The 15356-nt window shown below is 39.8% G+C and overlaps 1 protein-coding gene across 3 annotated transcripts in view; it reads left to right on the top strand.

Moving 5' to 3' along the window:
* The window catches only part of PSMD12 (proteasome 26S subunit, non-ATPase 12), a 28446-nt gene extending 13124 nt beyond the window's left edge, over positions 1–15322 (top strand). The window contains exons 4-11 of one of the 3 annotated variants that reach the window (XM_081804669.1): positions 1478–1585; positions 4543–4647; positions 8032–8181; positions 8500–8634; positions 9842–9954; positions 10748–10922; positions 13685–13762; positions 14729–15322. In XM_081804669.1, the coding sequence (XP_081660795.1) occupies positions 1478–1585; positions 4543–4647; positions 8032–8181; positions 8500–8634; positions 9842–9954; positions 10748–10922; positions 13685–13762; positions 14729–14938 (1074 nt within the window). In that variant the 3' untranslated portion in view covers positions 14939–15322. Of the gene's footprint in view, positions 1–1477; positions 1586–4542; positions 4648–8031; positions 8182–8499; positions 8635–9841; positions 9955–10747; positions 10923–13684; positions 13763–14728 lie in introns of those variants that run through there. The other 2 variants (XM_081804670.1, XM_081804671.1) reach the window with 2 other exon arrangements.
* Positions 15323–15356: the final 34 nt, after the last annotated feature.

Here is a 15356-nt window from a genome sequence, read left to right as displayed (position 1 = left end):
CATCAATGTCATACTTTATTGAGGGGAGTATGGGTGACTGTGGCTTCTCCTCCCCACCCAGGCGATGGAACTACTTAAGCTCTGCCTCTGCCGCTGACTCTTTTCTTCAGTCACAGTATCCGTGGCTGTGGCTTTCTTTGTGTTCACAGCTGCTGTTAAACTCTGCTTTTCTCTTCTCTTTCTTCCCCCTTTTGTCTTTTGCGACTTCTTCCATGCTTTTTTGCTTGGCTCCAAAAAAAGGTAGTTATGATTTTATTCATTTATTTGAGGGACACGGAGACCATAAGCGGAGAGACAAAGAAGCAGACTCCCTGCTGGGCAGGGAGCCTGATGCGGGGCTCGATCCCAGGACCCTGAGATCATGACCTGAGCTGAAGGCAGACAGTGAACCAACTAAGCCACCCAGGTGCCCCATCTAGGAAGCCTTCTAGTAGACATTCTCAAACACCCCTTTTTGTGTAATCAGTTCACTGTTTGTAGTGGAGAGGGGTAAAGTCTTTCATCTGAGGTTTTTCTAACCTTTTTGAGTTTATTACTAGGTGTTCAGTACTTCTTAGCTATCAGAGACTTTTTTTTTTAAAGATTTTATTTATTTGAGAGAGGGAAAGAGACAGAGCATGAGCAGGGGGGAGGGGCAAAAGCAGGCTCCCCAATGAGCAGCAGGGAGCCCAGTGCAGGGCTGTATCCCAGGACTCTGGGATCGTGACCTGAGCCGAAGGCAGACGGTTAATGACTGAGCCACTCAGGTGCCTCCTATCAGAGACATTTGGGGAAAAAAATTCTTTTTAAGATTTTATTTATTTATTTGACAGAGAGCACAAGCAAGGGGAGAGGCAGAAGGAGAAGCAGGCTTCCCGCGGAGCAGGGAGCCCAACACGGAGCTCAATCCCAGGACCCTGGGATCACAACCTGAGCCAAAGTCAGTTGCTTAACCAGCTGAGCCACCCAGGCGCCCCATGAATTTTTTTTTTTTTTTTTAAGCAAGCTCTACACCCAACGTGGGGCTTAAACTCACAAACCTGAGATCAAGAGTTGCATGCTCTACCAACTAAGTCAGCCAAGCACTCCTTATGTTTTTTTTGTTTTGTTTTAAGATTTTATTTATTGGGGCGCCTGGGTGGCTCAGTTGTTAAGCGTCTGCCTTCTGCTCAGGTCATGATCCTGGGGTCCTGGGGTCCTGGGATTGAGCCCCACATCGGACTTCCTGCCTGGCAGGAAGCCTGCTTCTCCCTCTCCCACTCCCCCTGCTTGTGTTCCCTCTCTCGCTGCCTCTCTCTCCGTCAGATAACTTTGACAGAGAGCGACACAGCGAGACTGAACAACCCAGGCGCCCTGCTCCTTATGTTTTTTAATAGGCGTTTCCATTTCTAGAATTGCTTGGGAAGACTAGATTTGAACATAGCTCTTCCATCAATGAAATACTTCCTTTTTAACTGTATGAGGAATGAATCTTACTTATGAATGGTTATTATTGTAGGCTGTTGCAAAAATGGTTCAACAGTGCTGTACTTACGTTGAGGAAATCACAGACCTTCCAATCAAACTTCGATTAATTGATACCCTACGAATGGTTACAGAAGGAAAGGTAAGTTTTCCATTGGCGTAACTCACAGTGGAAAGTCCTGTCTTTTCTGTATTCAGAGATTCTTATGTAGACATATCAATAGGTATGTATATATTTTTTAAGATGGTAAAATAGATTATCACCTTCATTCAGCCATTATCTTTGTACATTTCCTTCTAGTATTTTTGCATATATAAACGAATTTATTTATTTATTTATTAAAGATTTTATTTTTAAGTAATCTCTGCACCCACCGTGGGGCTCGAACCAATGACCTGGAGATCATGAGTCACATGGTCTTCCGACTGAGCCAGCCAGGCACCCCCAAATGAATATATTTAAATAGTGGCATCTTTTTTTTAAGATTTTACTTATTTGACAGAGAGAGACACAGAGAGAGAGGGAACACAAGCCGGGGGAGTGGGAGAGGCAGAAGCAAGCTTCCCGCTGAGCAAGGAGCCTGATGCGGGGTTCAATCCCAAGACCCTGGGATCCTGACCTGAGCCAAAGGCAGACGCTTAACAACTGAGCCACCCAGGTGCCCCAGTGGCAGTCTTGATATATACAGATTTTTCTAGGAATTAGTGATCTTACCCCAAATTTACATGTGGTAACAATGAATCCAAGATAAAGCTAATTCTTCACCCTAGCCTAGATCTGCTTGAGAAATCTATGCTTGGGATAGCTAAGGTTTCACTCTACTATTTAACACAATAGTTTTATTATTTTAATTATTATTATTATTTATTTATTTATTATTATTTTTAACTGCCTGGCTGGCTCAGTTAGTAGGGCAACTTGACTCTTGATCTTGGAGTTTGAGTTCGAGCCCCATGTTGGGTGTACAGGTTACTTTAAAAAAAAAAAAAAGATTAATAGCATAGTCACAGTGTAAGTTTAATTTTCAAAATTTCACTGTCTTGCCAGAATCCATTTGTATTTCTTTTGATCCCTTCTTTCTCCTAATTTTATGTTTCTCTAAAAAGGACAAGTATGAAATGGTGACTGAGGTAAATATATTTTTTTCTAGACAGATTTTTGTCATCTGAGGATAAAAACTTAGCTTATATTGATTAGGTCTTTGTCACTTCAGTAAAATTTTTTCAAAGATTTTATTTTATTTTTTTAAGATTTATTTATTTTAGGGGTGCCTGGGTGGCTCAGTCGTTAAGCGTCTGCCTTCAGCTCCGGTCGTGATCCCAGGGTTTTGGGATCGAGCCCCACATCGGGCTCCCTGCTCTGCGGGAAGCCTGCTTCTCCCTCTCCCATTCCCCCTGCTTGTGCTCCCTCTCTCGCTATGTTTCTCTCTGTCAAATAAATAAAATGTTAAAAAAAAAAAAAAAAAGGTTTATTTATTTTAGAGTGTGCGGGGTTGGGGGGGTGGCGAGGAAGAGAGAATCTTGAGCAGACTCCCCCCGAATGTGGAGCTCAACATGGGCCTCAGTCTCATGACCCTGAGATCATGACCTGAGCCAAAATCAAGAGTCAGACACTCACCCAACTGAGCTACCCAGGCGCCCCAAGATTTTATTTTTTTAAGTAATCTCTACACCCAACATGGGGCTTGAACCTGCAACCCTGAGAACACCGTTCTTTGCCTCCTCAAAGAGAGCCATCATAAAAATAGTCACTGTGCTGTGTCTTGACTCTTAATTTCGGCTCAGGTCACAATCTCAGGATCGTGAGATCCAGCCCCATGTTGGGCTCCCTGCTGAGTAGGGGTCTGCTTGAGATTCTCTCTCTTTCCCTCTCTCCCTCCCCCCACCCCACCCCCGCTCGTGCCCATGCTCTCTTTTTCTAAAATAAATAAATCCTTAAAAAAAAAAAGGAAAGGGGCACCTGGGTGGCTCAGATGGTTAAAAAACTGCCTTAGGCTCAGGTCATGGTCCCAGGGTCCTGGGATTGAGCCCTGCATTGGGCTCCCTGCTCCTCAGGAAGCCTGCTTCTCCCTCTCCCACTCCCCCTGCTTGTGTTCCCTCTCTCGCTGTGTCTCTCTCTGTCAAATAAATAAATAAAATCTTTAAAAAAAAAAAAGGAAAGAAAGACATGGGACATTTAGGAAAGTGAAAGTAGTTTGTTATTCTTAGAAGTTAAGGTTTTGGGGGTGGAGTGGGGAAAGGGGTTGCTGCAGAACAAAGGCTAAAGGGGTAAGCAAGCCTAAGCAGCATGAAAATTAGTTCCCTAGACTCCATTAGGCTATAGTTATATTTTTGATGTTTAATTTGTTGGAAATTATAAATCCACTAACATTGCTTATATCTGCAAAAAATGCTGATAACTTTAACAAGATCAAATATTTTTATTATTATTTTTTTAAAATAAGCTCTACATCCAATGTGGGGCTTGAACTTACGACCCCAAGATCAAGTGTCACATGCTCTACCAACTGAGCCACCCAGACACCCTTCAGATAATTCTTTTAAAGGCACTGTTCTATTTTCTGTACTATTTAACGTAGCTTATGGTTCTGTTATTCATTAAACACAATGATTTCATATTTAGGCTCTTGAAGCAAAGCTACAAAATATGGATTATGTTTCATAGAGACCTTTTCTTAAAAATTATGTGATTGTGGGGTGCCTCGGTGGCTCAGTTGGTCATGTCCAACTCTTGATTTTGGCTCAGGCCATGATCTCAGGGTCGTGAGATCAAGCCCTGAGTCAGGTTCTGCATTCAGTGGGGAGTCTGCTCTAGATTCTCTCTCTCCCTCTCCCCCTCCTCCCTGGGCATGCATGCATGAGCATGTGTGTGCTTGCACGCACACTCTTTCTCTCTCTGAAAGGAATAAATTTAAAAAAATTTCGTGATTGTGAAATGTAAAATGTCACACAGCTATATTTGTACATGGAGGATAAAGTGCACAATAACTGCAGGATAAATACTGTTAGGCGTAGTTTGAATAATAGTTCAACTCTGTCTTTAAAATGTTAACACATTTCCATGGGAATTTTGATAATATAAATTTCTCATATTTGTAGATTTATGTTGAAATTGAGCGTGCTCGGCTGACTAAAACATTAGCAACTATAAAAGAGCAAAACGGTGACGTGAAAGAGGCTGCCTCCATTTTACAGGAGTTACAGGTAAGGAGTTGTTTAGAATGTGAAAATCTTTATATTTAGTCAGCAGTATTTCTTGTGGAAATAGCTTATTTTGACACCTTATCACTTTTTCAAAAACACCAAGACTAAAAGTGAGTACAGGGAAGCATAAGGTTGATATTCAGGTGTCTGAAAACTATGTCATTAGGGTCCTGACTAACTGCTAAAAAAAAGTTTTGAAGAAAAGGTAGAATCAGCATTAGTCTTGATTTTGTGCTATTTCAAAATTTTCATTCTCTTTAGACCATAAATAAAATTAGTAATTCATGTACTATGTATGCCTTAGGGATTTGCTGTTAATCATTAGCTTCCTTCTAAATGAATATTTGATTGATGGTCAATTTCTAGGCTAAATTGTTTTAACAAAGAAAAATTGCCTCATAATTTGCCATGTTTCAGGACAAATTTAAGAGAGATCTTAAATGAGACATCAATGAACTAAGAAATCTGAGAAAAGCCATAGACACACTCACTCAAAATTTTCCTAATAATTTTGGTCCATCAAGTTTTCCGCATTAAGTTAAATTGCTTCAGTCATGTGCCATTTTAGCTAAAGGAAGGGAAAAAATAACACTGAGAGGATCCTGTGTGCTATGCATTGTTTTTGTTGTTTTTTTTTTAACCATGTCCTGTGTTCTCTATACATTTTATCTTCTTCACCGTTCATATACAATACTATTTTTATCCCCATTTTTCTGCCAAGGAAACTGAAACTCAAAGGGATTAAGTAATGTGCCTAGTAAGTCATTGCCAAGAAGTGGTGGAGTTCAGATTCATACTAGTTCTGTTTGGCTTCAGACTTCTTTTCTTCTTTTTAATTAAAAGACTTTATTTTTTAGAGCAGTTTTAGGTTTACAACAAAGTTGAGTGGCAAGTACAGAAAGAGTTCCCATGTGTCCCCTGATGCCCTCCCCCTGCAACACGCACGTACATGCACAACTTCCCCTTCTACCACATCTCCTACCAGAGTGGTACATTAGTTAGGGTTGATGAACCTACATCGACATGTGATCCCAAAGTCTATAGTTTGGGGGCACCTGGGTGGCTCAGTCGTTAAGCGTCTGCCTTCGGCTCAGGTCATGATCCCAGGGTTCTTGGATCGAGCCCCGCATCGGGCTCTGCTCAGCGGGAAGCCTGCTTCTCCCTCTCCCACTCCCCCTGCTTGTGTTCCCTCTCACTGTCTCTCTCTCTGTCAAATAAATAAAAAAAAAAAGTCCAGTTTGTACTAAGTTTCAGTCTTCATATTGTGTTCTGCAGATTTTGACAAACGCATAATGATCTGTGTTCGTCAACGTAGTATCGTATAAAATAATTTCACTGCCCTAAAAATTCTCTGTGGTCTGCCTGTTCCTCCCTCCTCCCCTTCCCAACCCCTGGCAACCACTGATCTTTCTACTGTCTCCATAGCTTTGCCTTCAAACTCTGTTTTCAACCAGGAGGATTGTGTGCCTCATGATTCAACATCCTCTGAAATATTCTTGCCAAAAAAATTCACCTCAGTTATATAAAGCTTCTAGGTTTAACTACCAGTTTACAGGATATACTAGGGACAGAGGAGCCTATTAAATGATACCACAGGGATGCAATCAGCATAATTTAGACTCTAGGAAACTATAGGATGATTGGCTTGATTTTGTCAACAAATAAATGGCAAGGAAAAAAGCGCCATAAGAAACTTATCTACCGGCTGCAAAGTATGAGCCTTATTTGGGTTCTGATCTAATTAAATAAGATAGATGTTGGGGACTGACTAAATATTTGGTGATATAAGGAATTTTTAGATAACTTTTCAAAGTTTATCTTTTAGAGACATACTGAAATATATGACATGTTGTCTGAAATTTGCTTCAAAGTAATTGACACATGGAGAGTGGGTGAAGATACATAAATGAAACATTGATGGTTCATTGTATAAGTTTTTATTTTCCTTAACAAAAAATTACAAAGATCATGAAATAAAAACTTTTTTCAGACCTAATAATAGTAATGAAATAGCCTTCAGTCCACTTTACCATTCTGCATTTTATAAATTCATTTGCAGTATGTGTATGCCAAATATTAAATTAAAAATGTTTTTCATAGTGGGGCACCTGGGTGGCTCAGTCGTTAAGCGCCTGCTCAGGTCATGATCCCAGGGTCCTGGGATTGAGCCCCGCATTGGGCTCCTGCTCGGCAGGAAACCTGCTTCTCCCTCTCCCACTCCCTCTGCTTATGTTCCCTCTCTCACTGTGTCTCTCTCTGTCAAATAAATAAATAAAATTAAAAAAAAAAAAAGTTTTTCATAGTATTTGTCATAATTGATTTTCTATATTGTATCTGTTGTATATTTACTGTAAATCTACATTCTACATCTGTTAGAAGTCATACCAGCCTTGTTATCTGAATTTTAAAAAGACTAGCACCTCTTTTTTCTATAATTTTTTGTTAATATAAATAGAAAGCCTGCAAGTGAGATCTTTTTTCGTGTTTAGAATTGTAATTTCTGGGGCGCCTGGGTGGCTCAGTCAGTTAAGTGTCTGCTCCAGCTCATGTCAGGATCCTAGGGTCTTGGGGTCGCACCCCGCGTCGGCTCCCTGCTCGGGGGAGTCTGCTTCTCCTTCTCCCTCTGCCTCTCTCACCGGCTTGTGCTCTCTCTTTCTCTTTCTCTCTCTCTCAAATAAATAAAATCTTTAAAAAAAATGAACTATTGATACACATAACAACTTAAATGAATCTTAGTATTCAAAGCATTATACTGAGTGAACAAAGATAGTCTCAAGAGATTACATTCTGTGTTTGACATTCTCGAAAAGACGTGTTTGTAGTGATGGAGAACAGATCATTCTGAGTGGGGGAAGTATGTGACTATGAAGGGGCAGATGAGGGAGTTTGTTTTGGGGTGATAGAACTATTCTGTATCTTGATTGTGATGACACAAGTCTATACATATGTTAAAATACACAGAACTTTTTTTTTTTTAAGATTTTATTTATTTTTGACAGAGAGTGTACAAGCAGGGGAAGCAGCAGGCAGAGGGAGAGGGAGAAGCAGGCTCCTCGCTGAGCAGGGAGCCCGATGTGGGGCTCGATCCTAGGACCCCGGGATCATGACCCGAGCCGAAGGCAGATGCTTAACCATCTGAGCCACCCAGGCACCTCTGAAATTCACAGAACTTTTTATGCCAGAAGAAAAATATACCAATTTTCCTATATAATTTTTTTAATTGTAATTTCCTGGAGGAAACTACCTTTTTATATCATCAGGAGCACTCTCCCAGTGTGCGAGAAGGTTCTTACTATTTGACAAGTGTGAATATTTTCAGACATTTAATTTTGCAGTTTTTAGAAATTACCAAGTATAAACTTATTTGGGATCTTACTTTGCTAGGTGGAAACCTATGGGTCGATGGAAAAGAAGGAGAGAGTGGAGTTTATCTTGGAGCAAATGAGGCTCTGCCTAGCTGTGAAGGATTACATTCGTACACAAATCATCAGCAAGAAAATTAACACCAAATTTTTCCAGGAAGAAAATACAGAGGTAAGCATGTTTCTTACTGCAAGTTTACTTTAGAAGTGTTTGGAAAGGGGCGCCTGGGTGGCTCAGTTGGTTAAGCGACTGCCTTCAGCTCAGGTCATGATCCCGGAGTCCCGGGATCGAGTCCCGCATCGGGCTCCCTGCTCGGCAGGGAGTCTGCTTCTCCCTCTGACCCTCCCCCCTCTCATGTGCTCTCGCTCTCTCTCTCTCTCAAATAAATAAATAAATTAATTAATTAATTAATTTAAAAAATCTTTAAAAAAAAAAGTGTTTGGAAAAAACCCATAAGCCCCAATTTATTTTATCAACTTTTTTTTTCAGAAATTAAAATTGAAATATTATAACTTAATGATTCAGCTGGATCAACATGAGGGATCTTATTTGTCTATTTGTAAGCACTACAGAGCAATATATGATACTCCCTGTATACAGGCAGAAAGTGAAAAGTGGCAACAGGTGAGAATATATTCTTATACTTGACATTGATACTTAATAGGAAGAGTTTGCATTTTTTATTTTGAAATGATTTTAACTTCAGTAATTATATGCAGTTGTGTGGTGCTGCTTTCTATTCAGTGTGTTGATAATTCAGTTTATCTTTACTGATTCAAATGAATTGTGACAATATTCTAAATTATCACTTTTGAAGAATGTAGCCTTACTGTTTAAAAGTGGGGTACGTGGGCAGCTCAGTCGGGTAAGCAGTCCTACTCTTGATTTCGGTTCAGGTCATGATTTCAGGGTCGTGAGATCAAGCCCCACAATCAGGCTCTGCACTCAGCTTGGGATCTGCTTGAGATTCTTTCTCTCCCTCTTCCCCTCCCCCCACTCTTGTGGTTGTGCACAGGCGAGCATGCTCTAAATAAATAATAAATAAATAAATAGATTAATAAAATCTTTTGAAAAATAGGGACACCTGGGTGGCTCAGTCGGTTAAGCATCTGCCTTCGGCTCGGGTCATGATCCCAGAGTCCTGGGATCGAGTCCCACATCGGGCTCCTTGCCCAGCAGGGAGTCTGCTGCTCCCCCTGCTTGTGCTCTGACAAATAAATAAATAAAATCTTTAAAATAAAATAAAATAAAATATGTATAGCAGGTCACTTGCTAACAAAGGTTATAGGTAAAAGACCTAGCATTATTTTGGACAATTATTTCACAAAACTGTTTCAGATGGTTTATATGTATATTCCATGTTTGTAATAACTTGTTACAAGAACTTTTTCCGGGCACCTGGGTGGCTCAGATGGTTAAGCGTCTGCCTTCGGCTCAGGTCATGATCCCGGGGTCCTGGGATCGAGTCCCACATCGGGCTCCCTGCTCCTTGGGAACCTGCTTCTCCCTCTGCCTCTCTCTCTCTGTCTCTCATGAATAAATAAATAAAATCTTTAAAAAAAAAAAAACTTTTTCCTTATACATCTGGCACCAAAAAATGTCAGCCCAGGTAGTAATTCAAGTTAGCAAAGATTTACTGTAATTGTTCCAGAGAAACTTAATGTGACAGGAAGCCACTGTAAAGGGCAGCTTGGTGGGATGCTTAGTCCCTAAGACTTGAGTATAATATCAAACATGAATATAGACAATTCTCCCATGATTTTTTCCTGCCAGAGTTTCCACTTTGTTTCTAAGCTTGTTTATAATCCATTGTGTTATACAACATTTTTAGGCTCTGAAAAGTGTCGTCCTCTATGTGATTTTGGCTCCTTTTGACAACGAACAGTCAGATTTGGTTCACCGAATAAGTGGTGACAAGAAGTTAGAAGAAATTCCTAAATACAAGTAAGTAACTTTTTTAGCTAGTGTAGTGTACATCTCAGCAGAAACACCATTTTGAAAGAAAATAGGTTAACCTAAGTGTCCACCTGCTTAATTTGGTTACTGATAGATTGTATTGGTGAATAAAATTAGAGTTCATAGAGTAGTAAAATGTTTTTTTCACGCTGCATTAGAAATTAATGAAGTTATAACACACTTCATTCCAAACCACTTATCAAGGGGCGCCTGGGTGGCTCAGTCAGTTAAGCGTCCAACTCTTGGTCTCAGCTCAGGTCTTGATCTTGGGTTTGTAAGTTTGGGCCTCATGTCAGGCTCCATGCTGGGTGTGGAGCCTACTTTAAAAAATAAATAAATAAGCCGTTTATCAAATAGAAGTTGCATTTCAAGCTCACTTTAGCAGCTTTTGGTTAATTAACTGTATGATAAAGTTTAGTCTTAGTTGTTTGGGGCTTTGTGATTTTCAGAAGTATACACTTCCTACGCAGAGTGGGCTTTTATTTATTAAAAGCTGTTTTTCTTTTATCTGTCTCATTGGTAAGTTTACATTAATTATTCCAGAAGCTGGAAAATACATTGCAGGAGGGAGCAGAATGTTAAGCAGGGGAATGCTCCATTCAGAATTACTGTGGAAAAAATGGTAGTAAAGTAGGTAAAATAAATAATAATCAACTTATGTTTTGTTCTACAAATAAAAATTTATAAGTACAGTCTTTGTCGGTATTTGAACATTTGCTGTTATAGTACATGAAACTTAATTTTTACAGATTTGGAATATTAAGTTTTACACAATTTACAGGGATCTTTTAAAGCTTTTTACCACAATGGAGCTGATGCGTTGGTCCACACTTGTTGAAGACTATGGAATGGAATTAAGAAAAGGGTCTCTTGAGAGTCCGGCAACTGATGTTTTTGGTTCTACAGAGGAAGGTGAAAGAAGGTGGAAAGACTTGAAGAACAGAGTTGTTGAACATGTAAGAATCTGGCATGACAGAGATGCCAATCTGAAAGTAAACTGGGAAATTTGAGCATAAACTTTTATTTTTCAAGTTTGATAGTCAAATATGGTTTTTTTGGAGGTTATGTCTTTAATTCTTCGCTTTAGGGTTTTTGTTTTTTGCTCTGCCCAATGTAGTAATGATGTAAATTTGTCGTTCGAATGTTTATTGTGTATTTCCAAAACTGTATCCAATTTATCTTCTCCCTCTTATTTCCCCCTGCCCTATCCCCCCGTTTTTGGCTTTTCAGAAAAACAAAGCAAAACACCTGTGTTTTAGCATGCTTATTTTGAGGGGACCTCTCAAGAATTCAAAATTTTAGGGGCACCTGGCTGGCTCAGTCAGTAAAGCATGTGACTCTTGATCTTGGGGTTGTAGTTTGAGCCTCACGTTGGGTATAGAGATTACTTAAAAATCTGAAAAAAAAAAAATCCAAAATTTTATAGCATATAAACCAGAAGGAATTTCTTAAGAATGTGGGGGATGGTGGGCGTCTGGGTGGCTCAGTCGGTTAAGCGACTGCCTTCGGCTCAGGTCATGATCCTGGAGTCCCTGGATCGAGTCCCGCATCAGGCTCCCTGCTCGGCAGGGAGTCTGCTTCTCCCTCTGACCCTCCCCCCTCTCATGTGCTCTCTCTCTCTCGTTCTCTCTGTCTCAAATAAATAAATTTAAAAAAATCTTTAAAAAAGAAAAAGAATGTGGGGGATGGTTGTGGGTGAAAGGAGTTCTTTCTGATACTTGCTTGATAGTTTTGGGAACGGGTAACAAGTCTTAAACCTGATCTTTGATCTTCTTGGCGTCAGTATAAATTGAATTATCTCAGCATTCATTCACATAACAAACATTTATTGTGAGCCTTCTATGTGCCAGACAGTGTACAAAGTTGCTGGGACACGTGGCAAAGTAATAGATACCACGTGGAGTGGAGCATAAGCAGAGAGTTGATTGGTTCTACCTGAAAAGGGGGCACCTGGCTGGCCCAGTTGGTGGAGCATGCGACTCTTCATCTCGGGGTTGTGAGTCCAAGCCCTACGTATGTTGGGTGTGGAGATTACTTAAAAATAAAATCTTAAAAAAAAAAAAAAAAGGTCAGACTAAATCTACAGTAATTGACATAGGAGGTAAGATTTGTAAGAAGAGTACCCAGTGAGCAGGCAGATTCGATAGTCTGGCAGGGACGTGGAGATATACCAGCAGGGAACGGAAGCGCCTCCAAGAACAGGGCTCAGTGAGAAAGAAAGTCGGAGATAGGGAAAGGGTCTGGAGCTTAACAAAATTTATATACTGCAGTAGTGGAAACCTTGACCTGAGAGGACAGTGACCAGGCTTGTATCTTACAAAGACCCCTCTGGCAGTAAGCATGGAGGATGGATTTTGGGGAGAGACAGGAATAGAATTGAGAAGACTGAGTGAACACCCCTTGTGGGTGTCAGTCAAGGCAGTAGCTGAGGGATTGAAGAATAGATGGGGTGGAATTATTTTAAGAAAGAAAATCAATAGAATTTGGTTGCTGATTACATTTAAGGGATAAAGGAAAAGGGGTCTAGAATGATTGTCCTTCTTCCTAAGAAGTTGGTGTGGCCATGGACCCTAATAGAGACAGGAGGAGGGACAGCTTCTTCAAAGATCAGTTCATTTTCTCTCCCCACTGTTACACATTTTTCCTATGAATGCTGTTGTTTTGTTAATAACATAGAGAATAATAAAGGGAGGAACAGTGGCTCAGTCAGTTAAGCGTCCCACTCTTGATTTTGGCTCAGGTCATGATCGCAGGGTTGTGAGTTCGAGTGCCACTTCGGGCTCCAAGCTCAACAGGGAGTCTGATTGAAATTCTCCCTCTCCCTCCACCCCTACCCCCACCCCCGCACTCTCTCTCTAAAATAAATTAATAAATCCTTTTTTAAAAAGAATAATAAAGGGAACTGTTCCCAGTGAAAAGGAAATTTAATTTCAGTTTACCTTTAAGTAGTTAAAATGATGATAATGTGGTGTTTTAAGATGCTCTCAATCATATTTTGAATCTGAGCCTTTGTGTCATAATTATTAAAATTTAATTTTAGATTCTAAAGTTTAGCAAAAACCTTTTAGTACAGTTAGTTTTTTTTTTAAGGTTTTATTTATTTATTAGAGAGAGAGCTAGTGCACACAGGCAGAGGGGGAGGGCCAGAGGGAGAATTGACCTGAGCTTAAAGGCAGACGCTTAACCAACTGAGCCAACGAGGCGTCCCAGTACAGTTAAAGTTTTTAACCACTATTTTAGATAAGATAAGCCTACGTCTTGATTATATTTTTTTTTTCCACAAGATTCTATTTATCTGAAAGAACGCGAGAATGAGTGGGGGGAGGGGCAGAGGGAGAAGCGGACTCTTCACTGATCAGGGAACCTGATGCAGGGCTGATCCCAGTCCCCTGGGATCATGACCTTAGCCAAAGGCAGATGCTTAACTGAGCCACTCAGGCGCCCTTGACTATATATATATTTAAAAGAGTTGTGGAAAGTATTCAGTTACAAATAACTGCAGAAACCAAAATATCTAAATTTTGCTTTGTTACTGAAGTTTAGAACCAGTTTCACTCCAGTGGTGGGCTATAGAGAAAAGCTCTGAATCTGACATTTTAACTAAACCTATTTGGATATGAAAAAAATAAAATAGACCTATTTGGATATGAAAACAAATGGGTTTTTAGCCTTACTGATGACTGTTGTGTGTCCTTCATGCCCTCTGTCCTCTCCCCAGAATATTAGAATAATGGCCAAGTATTACACGAGGATAACAATGAAGAGGATGGCTCAGCTTCTCGATCTGTCTGTTGATGTAAGTAGTTTGAGTTGTTTGTAGCCAGTCATTTTGAATATCAACTGACTTGTAAAAATTGAATGAGAAAATCAGTTTTGTTTTATTATTTAAGTTTAGGTGACAAAGTTTCTCCAGGCTATCTTGAATACCAAAAAATAGCTTAAATATCAAGTTTATAGTTACATTAATATTATGTGTCCTAGTTAAAATCTTCACTTCAATAAGGTAGTTTTACACCGATTCATCTGCAGTGCAGGGTATATATTTCTATAATGACTACGTCTAGTTTCCCAGAAATGAGCCATAGAAAATGGGAGGGAGACTTGACTGCACTTCCTTTGCAGAGAGAGGTCCCAGGTCCTGTTAGAGGAGCAGGTATGGGTTCCTGTTGGTGACATGTATACCACCACAGAGGCAGGGGTCAAGTGAGGTAATCCAGAAGCCATTTCTATCACCAGACAGTTTTTCGGGTTAGCTAAAAAAGAAGAATCACGGATGTTAGAGGTCGAAGGTTTGATCCTTGGTTGGCGCGTTAGCTGCTTACATTTCTGGACGAGGGTACCAGAGTCCTTAGAAGTAAAGTGTCTTGTCCTTGACTACAGAGTCACCAGTGGCAGAGCATATATGGTGACCCAGCATTTCTGGAAACAAATTATCTGTATAATGGTTAGGGGGAAACATTGTAGACCAAGAGTGTGGACCAAGTTGCCGTTGGCAGCAGGCTGGCTGTCTGCAGTTATCAACAGTGTTGAGTTTGCAGGGAGACTGATTCAAACTCCACCCTGATATGGGTAGACTCGTAGTCTGTTCATTCCTAGACTCACAGTAAAATAGTAGGTTATTATGGGAAGTTAACAGTTGCTAACTATGAATAGTGAATTTTAGTCCTGCATTTTCTTAGGTAAAGAGTTTAGAAAATGCTTTCCTTAAATTTTATTGTCTGTAATTATCCTGTCTTAATCCAATTGTCTTTCTCTCTTGCAGGAGTCAGAAGCTTTTCTTTCGAATCTAGTAGTTAACAAGACCATCTTTGCTAAAGTAGACAGGTTGGCAGGAATTATCAACTTCCAGAGACCCAAGGATCCAAATAATTTATTAAATGACTGGTCTCAGAAACTGAACTCACTGATGTCTCTAGTTAACAAAACTACACACCTCATAGCCAAAGAGGAGATGATACATAATCTACAGTAAGGGTCTCAACGCCCCTAATGCTTTTAGAAAAGAGTTAAAATTGGAAGTCATAAAAAAAAAAAAAAAGACTGTTATGGTGTAAATGTTGGGTTTTTTTTTTTTCTTCTATATTCTCAGCTCCTTTGTCTAAAATTTAAAAGATCGTGAATATGTTTAAGGCCCCTTTTGACCTTTCAGCTCCCTGATTTTATCGTTAACTTTGCATTTTACAGTTGGTGCAAAAAAAAAAAATACATTTCTATTGTGTACGTACTCAAAAAATTGTGTCATAACTTACCCAAATGTGTTTTTCTATCATTTGAAAACTTTTTAGCTATTATTTGTTCTCATTCAGCTAACAACCATAATTATAATAATAAAAGCAGTATATGCACATTGACTTTCTATAGTTACCTGTGTTTCTGAACATTTTGTGGGA

The sequence above is a fragment of the Leptonychotes weddellii genome, chromosome 15 (assembly GCF_054177405.1).
Source record: "Leptonychotes weddellii isolate Sample4059 chromosome 15, ASM5417740v2, whole genome shotgun sequence".
NCBI lineage: Eukaryota > Metazoa > Chordata > Mammalia > Carnivora > Phocidae > Leptonychotes > Leptonychotes weddellii.
The sequence above is the reverse complement of the archived record's forward strand: the minus strand, read 5'-3'. Positions and strand labels throughout refer to the sequence as shown.